The 24,113-nt window shown below is 37.3% G+C and overlaps 2 protein-coding genes across 4 annotated transcripts; one reads left to right on the top strand and one right to left on the bottom strand.

Moving 5' to 3' along the window:
* Positions 1 to 800: 800 nt before the first annotated feature.
* On the bottom strand, positions 801 to 15,347 carry ELOC (elongin C). The gene is made up of 4 exons (XM_026706084.2): positions 15,233 to 15,347; positions 6,774 to 6,816; positions 5,271 to 5,414; positions 801 to 1,492 (listed from the first exon to the last, which is right to left on the bottom strand). Exons 2-4 carry the CDS (start codon positions 6,775 to 6,777, stop codon positions 1,302 to 1,304), a joined length of 339 nt encoding a protein of 112 aa, XP_026561869.1. The 5' UTR covers positions 6,778 to 6,816; positions 15,233 to 15,347; the 3' UTR covers positions 801 to 1,301.
* On the top strand, positions 15,336 to 22,342 carry HAUS3 (HAUS augmin like complex subunit 3). Of its 3 annotated transcripts, none has more exons than XM_087931399.1 (5): positions 15,336 to 15,389; positions 16,659 to 17,626; positions 19,220 to 19,659; positions 20,910 to 21,135; positions 21,589 to 22,342. In XM_087931399.1, the coding sequence occupies exons 2-5, from the start codon at positions 16,721 to 16,723 to the stop codon at positions 21,811 to 21,813; spliced, it is 1,797 nt and encodes a 598-aa protein (XP_087787525.1). In that variant the 5' UTR covers positions 15,336 to 15,389; positions 16,659 to 16,720; the 3' UTR covers positions 21,814 to 22,342. The 3 variants fall into 3 exon arrangements, with proteins under 3 accessions (XP_087787525.1, XP_026561864.2, XP_026561865.2); XM_026706079.2 differs by having other exon boundaries at positions 15,346 to 16,321; XM_026706080.2 differs by having other exon boundaries at positions 15,349 to 15,649.
* The last annotated feature ends 1,771 nt before the right edge of the window (positions 22,343 to 24,113 follow it).

Below are 24,113 nucleotides of genomic sequence, written 5' to 3' on the forward strand. Positions count from 1 at the left end.
CTTATTGTAACCAGCTCTCAAACAACAAAAACAATGCTGGATAAAAAGTGTTTAACTCATACTCTATACTTTCTAAAGATTGTGGATAAACTGCTACACAAAATAATGTCCTAAAATATACTGTCCCATAATATGTGCCTAGCTGGTTCAATCTGGCAGGATTGGCATGCCCCGGTTCCATTGATTAAATAATGTTGTATTTTGGGACCCTGAAAGTATGTTTCCTCTGTAGCAGCATGCCCTCTGAAATAAGTTCCTCCAAAGATTTGAACAGCCTCCACCCTAATGAGATTTCAAAAGGCCTTGAAGACATTGATCTTCATTTAGGGATTTGATGAGGACAGTTGATGTCTGTTTTTTCCTTCCCTTGTTCCCATCTGGATTTGTTTTCTCTATGTTAATTTCTTTGATTTTTATTTCTTTCACTGTATTGTTATGTGTTTTTTAACAATTTGTAAACCATCCAGAATTGCTGGGATTCAAGTGGCATATGGATTTAATAAATTATTTACTGCACAAAATGAAGTCGTTATGATTGAAGATCTTATTATTTAGGATGAGGTTTGCTCATGTTAAACTGAGAAGTGTCATTCTGTCACAGTCCTCCGTTTTACATTTGACAGTATAGTTGGGAATCATCATTTTTATAAAGCCTATAGATGAATGTATAAAGATTACTAGAGGTAAACAAGAACTGGAAGTATGGGATAAGTTACTATGTAAATGTAATAATGCCTACCAATAATTTGAACATACAAACTAAATTCAGTAAAATATTGCAACAAATGTGTTATAAGCCATTTTTACAATTACAACATAAATCCATTTTATTATTAGCATAATCTGAAAATATGCTAACATAAAATTCCATCCCCCCTCCCTGGCACATTTGTAGCATATCCCAATATAGAGCATTCCAAATGAGCGAAGTTGGATTCATCACCAGAGAGGATTCAATCTTTAACTGTGATCTGTTCTCAGAAAGAAGTAATTTCAGCAAATTCATAGCTTGATAACATAATTATGTTTTTGCTGGAGGATAAGGCAAAGGTCATGCATAACTCGGCATGTTTATTTATCAATTGGTAAGAAGTCCGTACTTGTGTAAGCAGCAAAACAAAATCTTGAGCATGAATGATTCCTATGCAAAACCTCGGTGAGAAATATCCTCCACAGTGGTGAGTACAGTTCTTGGCCAAACATATAAAACATGCTATACGAAAAAGTTGCTAACTAAACATATGTATTAAATACTGGAGGGGAAGGGGGTTGGTTTACATTTTTATTATAATTTATTCTATTTAACAATCTAAGAAATTTGCAGCCATCAGCAGTTCCAGTGCAATCTCGGGTGCAATTGGAAATTCAGGAATCTCTGTGGAACTGTTAGTGTAGCGAACCTTATAGGTGAAATACATGCATACTTTAGATAGGACGTGAGAAGGAATCTCTCTGAAATTCACTTCGTTTGTTTCATTTTCAGCAAACTGTCCTGTGCACATAAAAAACAAAGATAACTCATCAGTATATTTTTGACAAATATTTAATTCAGAAGTGTGTGTGTGTGTGTGTGTGTGTGTTGCATTTGTATGTATATACATATAATTTAATGAAACCACTGCTACTTGAACTTCTGCATTTTAGATTTGTTATGCCTTCTTTATCTTTTATAATTATTTAAATTTGATCAACCTGAACAAATTCAGAATGAGTTTTCAGAGATATTCATTTGACCTTAGGTATTTTTTTTTATAAATCCTGTCAAACCAATCCTTATTGAAACTTGTTTTAATTATACCACTAGATCTAATCAGATTAAAGTCAGTTAACTTCTTGAATATGATGCACTAACAACATTGCCCTTTTCAGCCACTATTTTTACACACACACGTAAACACATAGCACCTCACATGTACATATAGAGAAAGCTGAAAACTGCATTATTAAAAGTTATATTCTGTGACCATTTCCTCTGTATTCACTAGCCTTCTGATACATACATGCATTTCCTGGAGGAAAAGCCAAGAGAGAAGTATCTTTCACGCCTTGACTTTGTTTAGTACTTGTAGTTTAGAAGATAAGCCTGTATTTACTCATTAGCCCCCACTAAATGCTTGGGAGGAGTGGAAGCATCTTGAATCCACATAGCTGATTGGTATTTGAGAAGATATGTGAAATATTATTTTCTATTGTTGATCTGCATCCAGAAGTAATTGCTACATTGTATCTCCAAAATTTTGAGAAGCTGTTTTTAGTTATCCTAGCTTTCTAATAAGGAGTTGAGAAAAACATATTTGTCTGCCCCCATTTTTATTCATAATTCTACGGTGTTAATTAGCAAACTGAGAGATAATGGTTGAACCATTAATTGATCAGTTAGCTTTATAGTTGAGAAGTGCCTTATTTAGATATTTTCATTATTTTATTTGCAGATGTAAAAATATGATTGAAATTAATTCCTATCCTAAATCACAAATTATAGTTAGGAATATGGGAAAGCATCCAAAAAAGTAGCTAACAAGACATCAACGTTCAGATATCTTTTAAAGTTCTGAGCAAATCCTGTACAAATTATATCTATAACTGCTCAAAAAAATAAAGGGAACACAAAAATAAGACATCCTAGATCTGAATGAATGAAATATTCTTATTAAATACTTTGTTCATTACATAGTTGAATGTGCTGACAACAAACTCACACAAAAATTATCAATGGAAATCACATTTAGCAACCCATGGAGGTCTGGATTTGGAGTTACATTCAAAATTGAAGTGGAAAAAAACACTATAGGCTGATCCAACTTTTATGTAATGTCCTTAAAAACAAGTCAAAATGAGGCTCAGTAGTGTGTGTGTGGCCTCCATGTTCCTGTATGACCTCCCTACAATACCTGGGCATGCTCCTGATGAGGTGGCAGATGGTCTCCTGAGGGATCTCCTCCCACACCTGGACTAAAGCATCCCCCAATTCCTGGACAGTCTGTGGTACAACATGGCATTGGTGGATGGAGCGAGACATGATGTCCCCGATGTGCTCAATTGGATTCAGGTCTGGGGAATTGGCGGGCCAGTCCATAGCATCAATGCCTTCATCTTGCAGGAACTGCTGACACACTCTAGCCACATGAGGTCTAGCATTGTCTTGCATTAGGAGGAACCCAGAGCCAACCGTACCAGCATATGGTCTCACAAGGGATCTGAGGATCTCATCTCGGTACCTAATGGCAGTCATGCTACTTCTGGCGAGCACATGGAGGGCTGTGCGGCCCCCTAAAGAAATGACACCCTACACCATTACTGACCGACTGCCAAACCAGTCATGCTGGAGGATGTTGCAGGCAGCAGAACATTCTCCACGGCATCTCCACACCCTGTCACGTCTGTCACATGTGCTCAGGGTGAATCTGCTTTCATCTGTGAAGAGCACAGGGCGCCAGTGGTGAATTTGCCAATCTTGGTGTTCTCTGGCAAATGCCAAATGTCCTGCACGGTGTTGGGCTGTAAGCACAACCCCCACCTGTGGATGTTGGGCCCTCATACCACCCTCATGGCGTCTGTTTCTGACTGTTTGAGCAGCCACATGCACATTTGTGGCCCGCTGGAGGTCATTTTGCAGAGCTCTGGCAGTGTTCCTCCTGTCCCTCCTTGCAAAGGCGGAGGCAGCGGTCCTGATGCTGGGTTCTTGCCCTCCTACGGCCTCCTCCACGTCTCCTGATGTATTGGCCTGTCTCCTGGTAGCACCTCCATGCTCTGGACACTACGCTGACAGACACAGCAAACCTTCTTGCCACAGCTCGCATTGATGTGCCATCCTGGATGAGCTGCACTACCTGAGCCATTTGTGTGGGTTGTAGACTCCATCTCATGCTACCACTAGATTGAAAGCACCGCCAGCATTCAAAAGTGACCACACCATCAGCCAGAAAGCATAGGAACTGAGAAGTGGTCTGTGGTCACCACCTGCAGAACCACTCCTTTATTGGGGATGTCTTGCTAACTGCCTATGCTTTCCACCTGTTGTCTATTCCATTTGCACAACAGCACGTGAAATTGATTGTCAACCAGTGTTCCTACCTAAGTGGACAGTTTGATTTCACAGAAGTGTGATTGACTTGGAGTTACATTGTATTGTCTAAGCATTCCCTTTAGTTTTTTGAGCAGTGTATATGAGGGACCTCTTTTCTGTAAGATGTTGCTGCATAAATCCATCATTTATAACTTTGTTTCTGTCCTGAGAGCAGATTAGGCCTCTACATTTTAGAGAAACTTAAAGTCATATTTATCTAATTAAAACTTAAAAACTATTTCTTTGGCAATATTAAATGCAATTTTAAAAATAACAGTACAGTTTTGTAGCATTTAGTATTTCAATTTCAGTCAAAGACTATGTGTCCAAACAAAAGTGAAAATGATTTTGGCAATCATAGGGATTTTCCAATATTACCAAAGGAAATTTTTTTTAAGCTTTAGGTACATTTTAATATCAGTTTTTGTTTTTATGAAAAAGGATCAGTTCAGATTTTAAATTAATCAGATTTTATTTCCAAAAAGAAATGAATTGGGAATCCATTTCCCATACTGATGTTAATTATTATGAAAGTATTTGTCATAAATCTGAATTAAATCTGATGTTTAGCTGTTAATTATCCCTGAATTATATTCCTAGAATAGTAAGCATGATTGAACATATGTGAAATATAAGTGAATGTGATATGAAATATAAGCTCCTTCGCCCCATAAATCTGGCTTGTAGTAACCCAAATCTATTTTATGGATTTAGTGGGCATGACAGGTAGAATAATATATTTGTTAGGAAATGGCTACAGTGAGGAAGGGAAATTAATCTTATCAGTGATATCCCTTGTATTGACAAATACACTCTCAGTCTCTATAGAACTGTATAATTATTATCATTAGCAGAATGATTATGGAAATTATTTTTCCATAATATATATAATTGACCCAAATTGGTGTTATGGCTAACTCAAAACTGATCCTTTTTCATAAAAACAAAAACTGATATTAAAATGTACCTAAAGCTTAAAAAAAATTTCCTTTGGTAATATTGGAAAATCCCTATGATTGCCAAAATCATTTTCACTTTTGTTTGGACACATAGTCTTTGACTGAAATTGAAATACTAAATGCTACAAAACTGTACTGGGTTTTTTTTTTTTTTTTGAGAAACTGGTTCCAGAGATTATTCTAATATTATAAAACAAAGAAAAAACTCTCAATCCCAGTTTTTCAGAAATGAGTGTTATACCAACCTGGGCCACTCAACATTGCCTTTATTGTTCCTGATGTGAGTGCATGCTCTCGTTTAACAATGAATTCATGGCCATCAGAAGATATCAACTTCACGTACATAGCATCGGGGCCTTCACACCCACCATATGTTTTCTCTTCTCCATCTAAATGAAATGAATGAATAATTTCATTCAATAACTATTACACGGTTTAACAATGAAATAATAAACAATACATTAATTATTATATAAAGTTTGCCATGGAGAACCTGTTTGGTGTAGTGGCCAAGGTGTTGATCTAGAAACTAGAAGACTGAAGCCTTAGGCATGAAAAATGGTTGGGTTACTTTGGACAAGTCACTCTCAGATAGTGAGTCACTAACTCACCTGATAGGATTGTTGTTTGGGGGAGGATAGGAGGAAGAAGGGGTATTAGATATGTTTGCTTCCTTGAGTTACTTATAAAGTAATAAAAGTGGGATAAAATCAAATAAAGCAAATATATTTGAGAATGGTAGCAAGTTCAACATGCAAATATGATACTGAAATATATTTTGTTTGGCATAAATACTGTAAGAGTTCTTATGTCAAGTTGCTTTAATATTAGATAGTTGATAATCTACTAACCTGAAATCTTTCAAAATACTATAGCATTCCTTGGTAATATATAAATCTGATGAACTTTAAAAAGGCATCCTTATCAATGTTTTGAGATAGTTATCTAAAATACTTCATAACAGGAAATAAATTTTAAAAGATAAAATTTAAATATAGATATAATTCCAGCACACTATAAAGGAGAATGAATTCTAGTGTTTTCTGTTATACCCACCCTTCCTACAGGTACTGGCAATCTTCGTTTTTTTAAAAAAAATATTTCACTTGTCAGGATAACAATACTCACAACATGGCTTATAAAAAGACCATATAAGTAGAATTCTTTCTATGGGTTGTTAGTGGAAATTAGCTTCATGAAGGAGAATGACTGAAGGAAAAGTTCAATTGTGCAGGCTTTAAGATGGTAATTACTTTCCTTCCATCTCCAATTTTCAGAACTGCTTATACTGCCACTTCCTTCCTGGGAAGCATGTTTTCGTGATGGTTTGTCACTTGCCCATCTTTCTTCTTTGTTCCTATTCAGTTTTTCAAGATTTTTAGAATCCCCATTTCTTTTCATTCGTATTTTATTCATATTTTAATTTTGTGAAAACTTGATTTATCTCCAAATAACGTGACAAAAAACAATTTTGAAATTTTAAAAGGGGGAAGGTGTTGAAGAAGTGATACACATCTCCAAACAATGTAAGATTACAAAAGTGTCATTTTGTCATTCAGCAATCAAAATGAACCTTAAAAGATACTCCATGACAACAATTGCAATCACAAGTATTATATAAATTACTACTCTCACCCATGTTTTCATTTAAACATGACTGGAAGTAAAATTAGCACTTTTATGATATATTGAAAGTGTTCTTAAAAAGCAAAGATACTTCTAAAAAATATTTTTGTCAATATCCTTACCCATCTCTTCTTAACAAATGCCTTTGGAGCTTTTAAACAGGACCTGAAAACAAATGGAAAAGTACATACATATTCAAGTTCATTATGAAAAAAAAGAATATAGTCTAGTGGCAGTACAAGGTCACTAACAGCAGTCCTTCCTACAGTTGGTAGTGACCTCAAAGAAAAACATGATTTAGCTATGTTTACTGTACGATATTACCATACCATATATAGCATTGTGTTTACATTACTACCCCTTAATTTGATGCCAATGTTATCTAAGGATCTTTAATGCACAATTATGAATTTGACTGGCCAATCACATCCCTGGCTAAAATCTTATCTAGGTATTGTATGCCCTGAAACATTTACAATAGGTTTCAATATAGTTCATTTACAATGTCACAGGCAACCACAGTCACAGGATCACTATTTCACTGCTAGCTTGCCACAAAGTGAGGAAGCCAGCCAGGAAAGGTACAAGTCACTCTGGTAAGTTGTTCCTATCTGCAACGGATATTCTTGCCTGGGCATAACCTCTACCAGCCCTCTCAAACCTCCATTAACTCACTTCCTCATCTCACTCACAGCATATGCTAGGCCTCTCAAGCTCTCCCCACCCTCTATGGCAACTCTGCGCTCCTTACCTGAGAGTCCCTCTGCTTCCCCCTCAACAACCTACGTCTTCAGTTAACAAAATAGCCACCAGACCTGCCAAGATTGCCATTGCTAAGTGATGGTCATGTGACACTACATTTTGTGTCTGCATCATTTAACAATGGCAATCCCACTCTCGATTGCTGTCATAATCCAAGAACTATTTTATACTAAATACATTATTCTATGACGTTATCTGGAGATTAACTGAGTAAAGTTTTCCTGAAGGCCTTTTAATAGACATTCAAATTATGGTAAATGTTATCAAAATAAGAGACAAACTGATAAATGAGAATATGTATAGCTCAGGGTTGCTGCTTTCTAAGCTTGGTTGTTTTCTTGCAGATGTTTCATTACCCAAACTAGACAACATCATCAGTAACAAGCATGTTAGATTATTTAATTTAGTCTTCCAGAACTTAATACCTATCAGATATATTGGATTATATCTCCTACAATCTAAAGACCAAGGATAAGTGTTTAGAAAGGTAAACATCCATGGCATTGCTTGCAGAGAGTGCCCAGGTGGCAAAATGATTGGATTAAGTGTGGCTGGGTTCTAGTCATAGATGTCACTTTGTGAAAGTAGCCTATAGAACAGTGATGGCTAACCTTTTCAGAACTGAGTGCCCAAAGCATACGCGCCTCCCAAAAATGCAATACGCACATCCCACACATGTGAGTCCCCCCACATGCATGTGCATCCCCACCCCTGAGCATCCCACCCCCATGTGCCCCGCCCCATGCATGTGTGTGCGTCCCCAACGCATGCACCCTGCCCCCATGCATGCATGGCAGAGACTCTAAGATCAGCTGGCTGGCGGGAGGTGCGTGCACGCATGTGCAGCAATGCTGAGCTGGGATGACAGCTCGCGTACCCACATAGAGGGCTCTACGTGCCACCTCTGGCATGCGTGCCATAGGTTCTCCATCACAGCTATAGAACATAGAATATACCTGTAAATTCAAGAATATATCTATATTTATATAGCTATGTAAACACATAAACATAATATTGATATACTTTATGTAAAAATATAAGAATACAAATGTTCCTTGTTGGTAATTATGATAATATGGGCAGTATTTTTGCCAGAAGGAAGATTCATTCAGAAAATCAAGGTTACACCTGGTCAAAAAAATGCAGTTAGGTATTTTTAATAAAAATAGTATGTGAAAGATTGATTGACTGATTGACTGTCTATCCATTTACTTTATGGTGAAGTGTACCTTCCTGTGTTCTCCTAATGGGAATTACCTCAACACTGGTTATGGGCCCAGGCCATACCAGGCTCAGATAACTGAGAGTTGATGTGAATACACAGTACTGTATACACACAGCTGTTTACTGTTTAATTGTGGGTTACTATCCTGGTAAAGATGGCACAAGTCACTTCAACAAGTCTATCACTGATAACCCAGTTGGATGGAACAAACTATGTTTCCTGGTCTATGAAGTACAGTCTACTTCTGCGTAGAGAAGGTTTATGGAATGTAGTTCAAGACCCACCGGATGTAAATGCTTGGGATCCAAATAATGAAGACAATGCCAAGAAGCTTGCTGACTTTAAACAGAACGAACAAGCTCTTTGTATAATTGGACTAACACTGAGTGACCAGCAGCTAGTCCATATTTGTGGAGAAGAGTCTGCTGCTAAGTGTTGGGAGAGTTTTAAGAGGATTTATGTTCGTGACAGTGTAGGTGCACAAATACATCTTACACATAAACTGTTTAGAGCACGTCTTCTGAAAGGTGGAGATATGTTAGCTCATTTAAACTTCATGAAAAGACCTTTTCAAGAGCTACATGAAAAGGAACTGATATTTTCAGAGCTGCATCAAGTTTACATCATTCTTTCCTCATTGGATGAAAGTTATGATGATTATGTATTTTCACTGGAAGTCCTGCCCAGAGATAAACGGACGTTGACTGACATAACTGGAAGGTTGTTAGAAGAAGCAAGAAGACGGCTGGATAGAGACCAACTGAGAAAGGAAAAACCACAAGAAGAGGATTTATCTTCAAATGCCTATACTGTTAGGAAATGTTTTTCTTGTGGGGCTAGGGGACATATAGCTAAATTCTGTAAGAAGGGAAAACAACAGAATACTAGTAAACACCAGAAGGCCAAGAAGCATGTTAGTGTAGCTATGTCTAGCAATTCAACTGTAAACCATGATTTGTGGGTTGTTGATAGTGGAGCATAGCAATGCATTACTAAAGATAGAAAAAGATTTGTAAAGATGTCCACAAGTAAACAGCATGTATCATTGGCAAATGGATGGAAGATTAAAGCATCAGGTCAAGGTACTGCATATTGTTCTTGTATAAATGAACATTTAACTATGTTATATGTACCTAAACTGAAATTTAATTTATTATCAGTAAGGGCTTTAGTTAATCTTGGTTATGTAGTAACCTTTAGGGGAGATAACTGTATAATAGAGAAAGAGGGTAAAAGTGTTACTGCTACTTTAGAGAATGATTTATATGTGATACATGATGATCAGTTGAAGATGGCTAACTCAGTTTATAACAATGTAAAGCCACATGATGAATATATACATTTACTGCATAGACGTCTAAGGCACATTAATTTCAAAACGCTCAAACAAACTGTTGAATTGTCAGAGGGCGTAAAATTGAAACCCTGTAACAAGTATTTAAACTGTAATGCTTGTAGCCAAGAGAAGAGTAAGGTTACTCCTGCAAACAGACTAAATGGGTTTAAGACCAAAGAACCTTTAGAGGTTGTGTTTGCTGACATAATTGGTCCTAAGAAACCAAGTTTAGGAGGTGCCTGATATATTTTGAGTATTTTGGATCATTACAATGCAGTTTCTGCTATCTTATGAAAAACAAAACAGAAACATTCCAACCTTTCTTTAACTGGCTAAGGTTTGCTGAGAGAAAAATGAAGAGTAAAGTAATTACTTTAGTTACTGATAATAGGACTGAGTTTGTTAACAAAAGATTCCAAGCTATGTTGAAATTGGCTGGTGTTGAGCATAAACGTTCTGCACCTTATAGACCATAACATAACTTGTCTGTAGAACGAAGAGGGCAAACATTACAAGCCATGGTTTGCACTATGTTATCTGATTCAGGTTTACCTGAAACACTGTAGGGTGAAGCCATAATGTGTAGTAACCATTTTTTGAACAATGTAGTTAATACAACAATTGGAGAATTGCCATTCACTCGTTGGCATGGCAGAAAACCAAATTTAAGTTACCTACACACATTTGGAGCTCCAGCATGGGTGCATATTCCCTCACAAATAAGACTGAAAGGGCAACATAGAGCTAAGAAATTATTTTTTGTGGGTTATGAGGCCAACCATAGATCGTTTAGATTCTGGGATCAAGGCACAGCTCATGTTTATTGTAGTGCTAATGCAAAATTTCTTGAGCACATTGGGTAGGATAAACTGGAACAGGAATCCAGAAATGATATTATTGACACTCAAATAGTCCCTAAAGATAAAATAAGTAAACCACAAATAGCCATTAAAGAGGAAGCACAGGAGGAAGTAGGAGAACAGGCACAGGAGGAGATAGAAGAACAGGAGCAGGTGGCACAGGAAAGTCCACCAGTTAGCCCTGTATTACCAAGACGTTCAACCCGAGTAACACGACCACCTGATAGATATCAGGCTAGTGTTGTATGCCAAGTGAATACAGTTCCAAGTAATTATAGTGAACTGAAAATGTATCCTGCTAAGGATCAGGCTGCTTGGCAGAAAGCAATGGATAAGGAACTGGAATCATTAAAAAGACTGGAAGTATATGAAAACGTTAAATTACCACCAGGTAAACAGGCCATAGGGTGTAAATGGATATATAAGCTAAAGACAGGTGTAGATGGGACTGTTACCCATAAAGCCAGGTTAGTAGCACAAGGATTTAATCAGACAGCAAATGACTACAATGAGATGTTTGCAACTAGTCTGAAGAGCGGCATTAGTGTGGAAAGCTAAGGAAAAATACATTATAAATCATTTGGATGTAAAGACAGCATATCTGCATGCACTGATGCAACACACTATATATTTAAAGAAACCTTCAGGTCTCAAAAATGATAATACAACTGATTGCTGGAGATTGAAAAAGAGTCTCTATGGTTTAAAGCAATCAGGATATGAGTGGAACCAATGTATAGTTAAAGAATTAACTGATAGGTTTTGTAGCTGGCATGGCTGATCCATGTTTGTTTAAAAGAGAAAATAATGGTGTAGTGTCATTGTTGCTATTATTTACTGTTGACATAGCATTAATCACCAAAACTGAACAAGAAGCTACTGAGATAATTTCACTATTGGAAAAGAAATTTAAAATAAAACAATTAGGAGAAATCAAACATTATCTTGGTTTAAAGATAGATAGAACTAGAGGAGGATACAAGTACCTCTTATGTAGGGCAGGACAGCTGTTCCATAGGTCTGTTCATCTTCTGGGTCTCTATTATGTCTCAGTGTGTTTTTGTGGATCAAGCCGGTGATTTTGCTTTTGTGGAAGCCGTTGGCTATCAGTACTTTAGTCGCAAAAGCAAAATCACTGGCTTGATCCACAAAAACACACTGAGACATAATAGAGACCCAGAAGATGAACAGACCTATGGAACAGCTGTCCTGCCCTACATAAGAGGTACTACAGACAAAATCAGTAAGATACTACACAGGCATCACATCAAGACTGCCTTCAAAACAGACAGAAAAATAGCAGCCATCCTTAGAAACCCCAAAGATAAAATTGACCTGGAAAACCAAGGCATATACGAAGTCCCCTGTGCATCATGCCCGGCCACATACATTGGACAGACCAATAGAAGAATAAGTACCTGCCTGGATGAACACAAAAATGAAGTCAAAAAGCTGGAACACATTTCCTCACTAGTCCAACACATGGAAGCCACAGGTCATAGCATCAACTTCAATGGCACCAAAACCCTAGCCACTATAGAAAACCCCAGCCAAAGAACCATCAGAGAAGCCATAGAGATTGAAAAAAGACCAGAAAGCATGAATAGAAGAGACGATTCCACCAGACATTCAATCATTTGGAAGCCTGCACTCACAAACAAAAAAATCTCCACACCACAAGCCAGGCAAACACCTGGGCACAAACAGATCCCCCAATACTTCCAGCTCAAACACACCCCAACCAGGCACCCAGATGAAACCTAGCCTCCTAACTAATGATAGCCGTCCATTTACCTGGAGCCAAGCTGCACTAAAGGCCTCCAATAAAGTAACACAATGTTGCCAGCCAATCAAGATACAAAAAGAGCCAAAAAACAGACAGAAGATATTATAAACACCAATCAAGCAGAACACAGCAAACTCCAAGACCAATAAACACAGACCAAGACTCCCAACCAATCAGGGTGAAGAAAAAACCATTCTGGCACAGCAATAGGCTGCCCCAAATTTAAATCTGAAACCACTGTAAAAGTCTGACTCACAGATGAACACTATACAGAAGCCTGATGATGGCAGATGAGATTCTGCCGAAACGTTGCTACAACTTTAAAAGCACAACTACAATGACGTGGGAAAATACCCGGACAAATGTATGTATATGCATATGTGTGTGTGTGTGTGTGTGTGTGTGTGTTATGTGTTATGTATGTGTGTGTGTGTGTGTGTGTGTGTGTGTGTGTGTGTGTGTGTGTATGTATACATACATATATATATGGATCTTTGGTTGTTCGGGTTTTCTCCCGCGTAAGAGAAGCACAGAGCAGAAGACTGAAGATTAATGGTCCTCGGGATTTAAAAGTATGAATTTGGTGGTCCCTGGGATCCAAAAGGTTGGTAACCCCTGCTCTATACAGAGACAGGGATCTTGTTTAAAATTGAAATACACATAGAAAGAGAACTTAATTGTTTAACATTGGTTAAGTCTATGATGTTCCAAGTTGGGAATCAAAACACAAGTCTTGCTATCGGCTAATTCCATGATCTACCTATTGAGTAAAACAACTGACATTAAGAAATGCCTGTCCATACCTATATATTACATCAATATCTGCTTTGTCAATTGATCAGTATACCAACACAACTGGCACTGGGCAAAGAAAATGACTTTGAATGCCACTTTGCACAAAACCCTTCACCAATTTATTTGAATGTTTGGAAGGTATTATTCCTGTAGAATAATACTACTACTGAAATATTTAATCTAATTTTGCACAAAATTATACATGTTGCCTTTTAAATATATAAATGTATATCAGATAAACATTTTTAAAATTTTAGTTATTTTGGGTTGCTCTTCCTAGTTCACAAGAACTGTAAAATTCTTTTTGAATTAATTAGCATAAGATGTAATAATGCCCACTAGCCTGGATAGTTTAAAAAGGATTTGGATAACTTCATGGAGGACAGATACATCCAGGGCTTTTAATCTTGAGACTCAAATACCTCCAAAATACCAATCTCAGAACAATGGCGAAAAGGGTTATTCTGCCATCTCCTGATTGCAAGAAATCTAAAGGCACTGCTTGCCATTGTGAAAAACACAATGATAAACTTGGACTGACTTGTGTTTTTATGAGATTTTAGATGTCTAAATCTTGGGTTGTAAATTGCTAATTTAATCTGAATCAAAATTAGTTTCACCAAACTGAATCTGAAAAGATGTTTTTGTTGCTTGTGCACACACAAAGGGACACTATATAGGTGGTTCTTCCTTTTATGGTACTATTCAGATCTGTAATTCTTAGAATTTTTACCTTGCACAACAAACAGCTACATTAGCTGTGGAATTTGAAGCAGTTCAGTCCTAATATTATATACTTAGAATGATCTATATTAAGAGAAGGGTGATATGTGTGATTTGGCTTTGATACATAATCTATTACTGTATCTAATTTTCTAGCATTATATGTACCATAACAGTCAGTTTGGTGCAGTGGTTAAGGCACCAGACTAGAAACTGGAAAACTGTGGTTTCTAGTCTTGCCTTAGATACAAAGACAGCTGAGTGTCCGGGAGGATCACTTTCTCTCAGTTCTAGGAAGAATGCAATAGTAAACCACTTCTTAAACCTTGCTAAAAAAACCCGAAACCCTGCAGAAATCCAGGCAGTTGGCAGGAGTCTGGAAGGCTCACGTATAGTATCTGTATTCTTATTGCATGGATCATATGTTAAATAATGCTGAAAAATATTGGGAATTGTAGACAAAGAACATATTTTAGAAGAGTGAGATGAATACTATCACATTATCAAAACCACCACGCTTGATCTCTAAGCTACACCAATATTTGAGTTATGGATATCTTGCTATCAGAGTGGCTCATTTTATTTTAATCATAATGGGAGTGGGGGAGCAGAGAAGAATGCTAGACAATGGAGGAAAAGAAATGATAGAAAAAATGTGTGTGGCGAGGTCAGCCCGAGGAAAAAAAATCCATCCAGGTGTTTCACAAACAATAAAGAGCTGAAGCCAACAGAAAAATTGACATTAAGTCCTCTTAGTTCTTACTAAAAAGGAAGAAGGCGGGGCAACTCTTACAGGGTGCTTTTCACAAACAGTTGTCTAGAGACGTGGCAGCTCTGAGAAAAAGAAGTAATTTTCGGGAGGAAAATAAGACACGGGGTGCTTTTAAGAGGGCATCTATCACAGGCAAGACCGTCTTCCCCAGAGCAATGCGAAGCACCGTTGAGGAAGGCTGGTTGAAGAGATTCAAGCCCGGGCATTAAGTGACTTTCCGCCCAGCATCGACACCAGCCCCTTCTCACGGCGAGTTCTCGTGACGAACGAAACACGCAAGAAAGAAACGTGTCTAACCAGGCCGAGCGCTCCAACAACTCACCGCTTCCCAGCCGCAGAAATCCGCGAGGCAGCTGCTCAGGCACGACACCACTCCAGCCGGGACAATCCTCCGCAGAAACCACTTCCTGTAGGTCACCGAAACGATTTCCGGTTTCCGAAACGCAAGGAGGGAAACAAATACGATAGAGATATATAAGGTAGAGTAACATGCTGTGGGAGCAGCAACTGGGAGAATCCTTTCTTCAGTAACTCAAATGACTGGAGGGTTAAGTGGAGTTACAAAACTAACGGTATTGTAAAATGCCAACGAATGGCCCTATACAGATTCGAATTATTGGACCTACGTCGGGCTTGCTCGCTCTGTAAGGTAGATAGAGTGATCCCCTTCCCTGCTGAAAGCAGAGCCGCACCTGAGTCTCTCGGGTGCTCATCCGACACTTCCCACCACTCCATCCCAGTATGTATATGTTGTTTAAATGTCATATGGATATAAGCAAAGGCACTTATTCTTCCTCACATGGGGATCTGCTGACAAAAATCTGGGGCAAAAGACTTGAATAACCTCGGTCTTGTGATGAGAATGTCACACTATAAATTGTAATAGTTGATTAATTTCCTTATAACGTTTAGATCTGTTTTTTTTTTTCAAACTTGGCAACTCTAAGATGTGTGGATTTCAACTCTCAGAACTCCCCAGCCAGCATGAAATGTTGAAGTAAACTTGTTTTATAGTTGACAATTTTGAAAAACATTGTTTTAGACTAAGAGAGGAATCTGTGTACTGGATATAACGGGAAAAGACCGTCCCCTAAAGTAACTAGATGCGGATTCTTATGGCGCCACTTTTAATTTTTAATTAAATGAATTCGTTTTTAATTAAGTTGAATCATTCCATTCTGAGATCAGCGTTAAATTAAAACTCCATGAACTCGGGACAATGTGGCGGGCTCTCGCGAGGCTCTGAGCAAGTTATGAAAAGGCGGAAGTTTGAATTCCTCTCCACCCTCGCCCGCCAAAGCAGTGCAGCTCCTCTTCCCCGAGGTTGGCGCGGGTTGCTTTGGTGCGCGAGTGCTCTTCAGCCTTACAGATCCCTTTGAATCGTTCGCGGGTGGATTCTTGCGATCACCAGGTAATAAATCTAAGGAAAGACACTGGGGATTAATGTCAAGTAAGGGGAGAAGTAAGAAAAGGGACTTTAATAAAAAAAATGCGTAGAAAGGAACTTTTTTTTTTGTTGCAGTTTAAAGCAATTTACTTGTCTCCTAGAAAGACTCAGTGGGTTTTTTTCTTAACTCATCCAGTTTCATTTCTGCATTATTTTACTACTGACTATTGAAATGCTTTGTTATCAATATGCAGAATTCTAATTGATTTGAAACTATGCCAGGGCTTTCTAAATAAATTGACAAAATACAGGTCTTTATAAAAGTAATTTATTTTCATTATCCCGTACTTTTCTTTACTAGAAACACTTGAAAATGTGGTAGAGAACACCTGCAATATCCAGCATCAACAAGTTAAGTCAGTTATGGATGGTGGAGCTAGATTTGTTGAAATTCTAAAGCGGACAGGATACTTTAAGGCAAATTCACTTAACGGAGAAGACTTTGACTGGTTATTTGAAACGTTGGAAAATAAGTCATTTCTGGAGTGGTTCTGTACAGCTTTGAATGAACATAATGTATTATCTGAAGAGGAGTTGCAGGCATTTAATGCTCTCCAAAAATCATCAAAACCTATTTTAGGAGAAGAAGCTCTCAATGAAGTTCTCAAGATTTCCAAGCCTCTTGATTTGAACACTAACAGTTGTGAGGAAGAAGAGGAAATCCTTAAAATGTTAGAAAATGAATTTCAAGCTCTTAAAAAGATTACACAGATAAAGATTCATCGTCGTAACAAACTTCAAATCATGGCTTCGGCTAATAGTTTTCTCTCCTTAAAGGTTAAAGAAAGAGGTGAGGAAGAACTTAAAATCCTGAAAGATGGTCAAGGGAACTTTACAGCCATGAATATAAAGATAAACAATGAGCTTCAAACCCTAAATGAAGGAGTTAAGAAACTTGCTTCTTTTTTTGCAGCTGGACAAGACCTGGATTCTCATCCTGTGCTGCTAACCCAACTTCCTTTATATAATTATTTGTATCAAGAAGAACAAAGCACTGGAGCTCTTACTTCCTATACAAAAAAACAGTTTTTCCAGGGTATATCTGAATTGGTGGAAAGTTCTAATGAAGAAAATTTTCAACTTGTACATATAAGTGAGTCCTCCAATTATGAGGGAAGCAGTGATATATGTGATGAAAGATCAGAACTGGCTAGGTTGCAAATGGCATATATTTGTGCCCAGCATCAATTAATTCAACAGCAAGCTAAGAACCTAAGTATGAGATCAGGTCTTCAGTGGGCAGAGAAAAATATCAGTACTTTAAAAAAGGTAAGGTGGTTTTTGCATAAGGCTTAATTAATACTATTACCTTAAAGATACGATTTTAAATGGTATTTTAATTCATAGTGAGTTATTTGAACATGTCATCCTCTTAAGTATTCCATAGGTTGGCACTCATTATTTTGAGCAAACTCATTTGGCATTTTAGAATAGATTAATCCTGAAAATGAAATATGAGTTGCTCAGATCCATGCTGAATTGAACTTGGCTGATTTTGAGGTGTGAGCTGGAATGAGTTTGAATCAGTGATTTTTGAAGTAAATAGGATTCTCTGTGGCTGTGCCATTAGAGAATGGTAATTGAAGGAGGGGGTAATATCAAAAGATTTGAAGAAGGCAGTGGTTGGACCCCTGCTTAAGAATTCATCCCTGGAGCCAATACTTTCAAACAGTTATCTCCCCTTTTTAGGGAAGATTGTTGAAAATGTAATCTGTAGCTGTAGAGCGCCTTGGAGAAAGTGGATTATCTAGGCCTGTTTCAGTTAGATTTCAGGCCATGATTTAGTACAGAGACAATCTTGGTCATACTCATAGATGACCTGTGCTAGGATGGAGGAGATTCATTTATTCTTGTGCTCCTTAATCTCTCGGGTTTAGTACATCAACCATGGTTTCAGCAGTTGGGAATTGGAGAAACCATTCTCTTCCTTTAGGGCCAACTTCAGTGGATACAGGGGTGGGAGAAATAGCTCCCCAGGCCCCTCATTTGTGAGATACCACAGGGCTCAGTGTTGTGTCCCTTCCTATTCAATATCTACAGGAAAACTCTGGTGAGGTCAGTATCAATCAGTAATATTGGAACTTGATGGGTGAAGTGAGAAATATTTGATAAAACAAAAGACTTCTAAAAGTATCCATCCTTATATGGCTGGCTGAATTTGCTTCACAGAATAGTTTTTGTTGCAATCTATTATGGTGCCTTTCAAAAACCCATTAATACTAAAGTCCATTATAGTGTGAATAAAATAATTATAAAGAGATTGATAAATGAAGTTCTGAAAAACATTTCTCACTATCTCAGGTCTACAGCAAACACAGATTTTAAAGATGGGTAATTGTCCTTATACTTCAAAATATAGTATGTTATGGAATGTATTCAATTAATATAGTGGACCACTTGTCAAATGATTCTGAGCAGCTAGTGAGGGTTAAATACGTTACCATATGTAAAGAAGGCAATGAAAATAAAACACACATATTTAGGGAAAACCACAGACTTCAAGTAATTGCAACAGACTTATATATTATCCTGACTCAGAGCATGGTAGAAGAGCTAGGTCTTTGGGGAATTTTTAAAGGCCAGAATTGGGTTAGGATGTATTCCATAGACCAGGCATTGTGATAGAGAAGGTATGCTTCTTACAAGATGACATTGTTCAGTTGTTGACCTAGAGCACCTCAACTCTGTTGGATGCTGTGAGATAGGCAGAAATGAGAAGGAAAAGGAATGGAACAGTATTGTAAATATGTACAAATATATTTATCCCCTCAAAATAATTAGAGGGGAACTTCTGGAATTCAAGACTTAACCAATAAGAATTCATTTATACAAAAACTCAGAAACCATTTCTCTATTTTGCAGATTCATGGAAAAGAAAACTTTGAAGCTAAAATTTCTAGCTTGAATAATGACATCGCAAAAATAAAAATAGATTTATCACAAATAAACAGTGGAACCCTACCTTCGCTGATTAAAGAGAACGCAGAGCTCTTGAATATGCCTGTGGTTAAAGGGGATTTTGATTTACAAATTGCTCGACAGGACTACTATATATCTAGGCAGGATCAGATCTGTAACCAGCTTATCAAGCAGAAGGCATCATTTGAATTTCTTCAGTTGGCATATGAAATTGAATTTCGAAAACTTAGGGAAAACAGCCGTCTGCTGGAAAATACGGTGCAAGACCTGAAATTAAGCAATGACATTTTAGTACGGACAGTAGAAACAATGTCTGAGCCTTCTACAGCCCTTCAAAGGACACCAAGAAACACTGTTGAGCCAAAGGATATTGCAGCACATAGGTAAGAAGCTGGGTTATTTGAAACGTAAGGCCTGTTGTCAATAAATAAATCTCAGGCCGAAACATAAAAATAATTTGTTTGAAATTAGTGAGTCTTATTGGTAACTATTCTAAGCCAGCATATACTATACATCTAGTATGTATAGATAGTCCTCGACTTACAACAGTTCATTTAGTGACTGTTCGAAGTTGCATTGGCATTGAAAAAAGCAACATGACTGTTTTTCACCTTTATGACTGTTTCCACATCTCCATGATCATGTGATGAAAACTGAGATGCTTGGCAAGTGATTCATATTTATGATGGCTGCAGTGTCCCTTGCTCATGTGATCACCTTTTGTGCTCTGACAAGCAAAGTCAATGGGCAACCCAGATTCACTTAACAACCGTGTTGCTAACTTAACAACTGCAGTGATTCACGTAACAATTGTGGCAAGAAAGACAAGAAAGGCCATAAAAGGGGAAAAACTCACTTTACAAATGTCTCAGCAACAGAAAATTTGGGCTCAATTTGTGGTCATAAGTTGAGGACTACCTATGTTTGTATGAACTCAAAATAGACATTTACTTTCTTTTTATTGTACAGTATTTTAAGTTGTTTCTAGGTAAGCAGTTATTAACCTGAATACTTGCATGAAAAACGATTGTCAGGTGAGTAGACGATTTTTCTATAGAGGTATATAGAAAGCTAAAATGGAGATGACCTTCAAAATCAATGGATTCATCTCACTTCCCATCCAAACTTTGCAGATAAACAGTTTCTGAGTTCACTTTTAATATACAAGTATTTGGGGATTTTGTTATTTGGATTGAAGAATATAATTTACTTCCTTCCTTGAATAAAAGAATATGTGGATGTTACATTTTGCATCAAATGTACTTTTTCATCTAACTTTGGTAACATTTCAACCAAGAACATTGGATCATTTAATGTTCTCCCTGTATTAATATATACAATACAATAGCTGCCTGATATTGGATATTTTCCAAAGTTAGCCCTACTTTGCCTGGGTTTGGTCTTATTTATTTAAATTAATGAATTCCAGTGGTGGCACATGAAATAATGTCAAGCATGACTCTTGAACCAAGGATAATATAGATGCAAAGGCCCAACCTTTTGTACTGCTATATTTGCACCGGACTTTACAGATTTTTTAAAATAATGTAATATGTTATGCTTTACCGTTGCAGAAATACTGGCATTGTTAATTTTGTTGTATTTTTATCCCACCTCTATACATATTTTTAAGGATGTGTCAACTTCTGGAAGGAAGGAATCCAAAACAATTATTTAGAACATATGAAAGGCTTGAGGAGATGGCTGAAAAGTTACATTTGGATTCAGTATCAATGCTTGACCAATTAGTGCTAGCTGGCCAAGAACAAAATCATCTTTTGTCAAAGATGGATGCTGATTTAACAATTCTTCATGATTCTATATACTGCAAAGGAGAAAGAGTGTGCCTTAGTAATCAGGTAAGTAATTTGATTATAATCACCTGTGATGGGGGTTTCATGGAGTATTCAGCAGTACAGTTAATACTGTAATTATAAGAAAGTACCTTATTCACATAACTTTGATGTGTCTAATCTAAAATATTTAGTGAGCTATCACAAAGCTGGTAGGCAAAATTAAATCCTTCCAAATCTATGACACACTGTGGACCATAGCTTTTTATTTAGCAGAAGATTCTTGCCAATGACCAGTAATAGTTGGCCTATAGAATCCTATTAAAATTTTCATATTCCTGATTTACAGTATAAATGCCAAGAATTCCGAGTTTTAATTTTAAAGAACCATATTTCAAAAAATATGTGGGCAGAAAAAGCTCACGATTGCCTAAATAAAAGACTTAATATGAAAAAATTTCTAGGGTATAATGGGACAGACGTGTATTGAACTCACTGTTGTATTTCTCTCATGTTTAGCAACTGTCTGAACAGTCTCAGCAGCTGGAATTCCAGTTGAATAAAATAAATCAGCTTATTACAGATTTTCTTGCTGATATAAAAGCTAAGAAGGACATCTTGGAGAATAATAAAGTACAGGAGATGGAAAGAAAACTCTGTGTGTTCTTCTTCAACGATGAAGAACGTTTGAAAAACATTGTGGAAACATTGGAGCAACGGGTTCAGGCTCAACCCAACCTTTGAAGATTATATGTTACATGATTAACATAGGGGTTTTGGGGGGGAGGGGGGTGTTCATAGATTATTCAATTTTTTTGCATTGAATTTTAATCAGAAGGGCTATTGTTGCAGCACCAGAAAGTTTAAAGGAAACCATGAAACCACCTCTTATGAGTCAACAGCTATTTGGCAAACTAGATATACTATATTATTGAACTTAAAGTCAAAACATAATATGGGAAATATTCTCATAAAAAAATTAAGTCAAAATAGACTTGTTGCAAGGACTTCCTAGTTTATTTCACCAAGTAGGAAGAATATGTAGAACATTTATTCATTAGCCAATAGTTCCTTCATTGTTTTTTAATCCTTATATTCAATATATTTCTCTCTAACATTTCATCCTAATTTGGCAAATATTCCAAGTTACCTTCCTCAATCTGATGCTTTCTCATAGTGCGATTAGAATAGTTGTGAATTAGGACAGCAGAATATTGGGCTATGAAAAGCTGTTCTTTCAGGATAATTAAACCTACATTTCTGTAACCAATAACACTTTGTGTATTTGTGTGCTACATCCTTCCACATTTTTATAGGTGAAACTCAAAAAATTAGAATATCGTTCAAAAATTCATTTATTTCAGTAATACAACTTAAAAGGTCAAACTATATATGAGATAGACTCATTACATGCAAAGCAAGATAGTTCAAGCATCATAATTGAGATTATAGTTTACAGCTCATGAAAACCACAAATCCACAATCTCAGAAAATTAGAATATTGTGAAAAGGTTCAATATTCTAGGCTCACTCTAATCAGCTAATTAAGCCATAACACCTGCAAAGGGTTCCTGAGCCTTTAAATGGTCTCTCAGTCTGGTTCAATAGGAATCACAATCATGGGAAAGATTGCTGACCTGACAGTTGTGCAGAAAACCATCATTGACACCCTCCATAAGGAGGGAAAGCCTCAAAGAAGCTGGATGTTCTCAAAGTGTCTATCAAAGCACATTAATAGAAAGTTATGTGGAAGGGAAAAGTGTGGAAGAAAAAGGTGCACAAGCAGTAGGGATGACCGCAGTCTAGAGAGGATTGTCAGGAAAAGGCCATTCAAAAGTGTTGGGGACTTTCACAAGGAGTAGACTGAGGCTGGAGTCAGTGCATCAAGAACCACCACACACAGACAGATCCTGGACATGGGCTTCAAATGTCATATTCCTCTTGTCAAGCTGCTCCTGAACAACAAACGTCAGAAGCATCTTACCTGGGCTAAAGAAAAACAACTGGTCTGTTGCTCAGTGGTACAAAGTCCTCTTTTCTGATGAGAGCAATTTTTGCATCTCATTTGGAAACCAAGGACCCAGAGTCTGGAGGAAGAATGGAGAGGCACACACTGCAAGATACTTGAAGTCCAGTGTGAAGTTTCCACAGTCTGTTGATTTGGGGAGCCGTGTCATCTGCTGGTGTTGGTCCACTGTGCTTCATTAAGTCCAGGGTCAATGCAGCTGTCTACCAGGAGATTTTGGAGGACTTCATGCTTCCTTCAGCAGACGCGCTTTATGGGGATGCTGACTTCATTTTCCAGCAGGACTTGGCACCTGCCCACACTGCCAAAAGCATCAAACCCTGGTTCAGTGACCGTGGGATTACTGTGCTTGATTGGCCAGCAAACTCACCTGACCTGAACCCCATGGAGAATCTATGTGGCATTGCCAAGAGAAAGATGAGAGACATGAGACTGAACAATGCAGAAGAGCTGAAGGCCACTATTAAAGCATCCTGGTCTTCCATAACACCTCAGCAGTGCCACAGGCTGATAGCTTCCATGACACACTGCATTGAGGCAGTAATTGCTGCAACAGGGGCCCAAACCAAGTACTGACTGCATCTGCATGCTTATACTTTTCAGAGGTCTGATATTATTCTATGTACAATCCTTGTTTTATTGATTGCATGTAATATTCTAATTTTCTGAGATTGTGGATTTGTGGTTTTCATGAGCTGTAAGCCATAATCATCACAATTATGACAAATCACGGCTTGAACTATCTTGCTTTGCATGTAATGAGGCTATCTCATATATTAGTTTCACCTTTTAAGTTGTATTACTGAAATAAATGAACTTTTGCACAATATTCTAATTTTTTGAGTTTCACCTGTATATTCAGTTGTAATAATTAATTTTAATACCTGATTTAACAAAGTTGAAGATTAAATTGTAAATATTGGCCCTACCAGAGAGCGGAGTTTTGTAACTAAAACATGTAAGCTTAATATAAATGTTTAAGATCTCAAAGGCCATGTTTTTTTATTTCCTAGTCTTA

Source organism: Pseudonaja textilis, chromosome 3, assembly GCF_049901715.1.
Source record: "Pseudonaja textilis isolate UNSWEBS1 chromosome 3, rPseTex1.2, whole genome shotgun sequence".
NCBI lineage: Eukaryota > Metazoa > Chordata > Lepidosauria > Squamata > Elapidae > Pseudonaja > Pseudonaja textilis.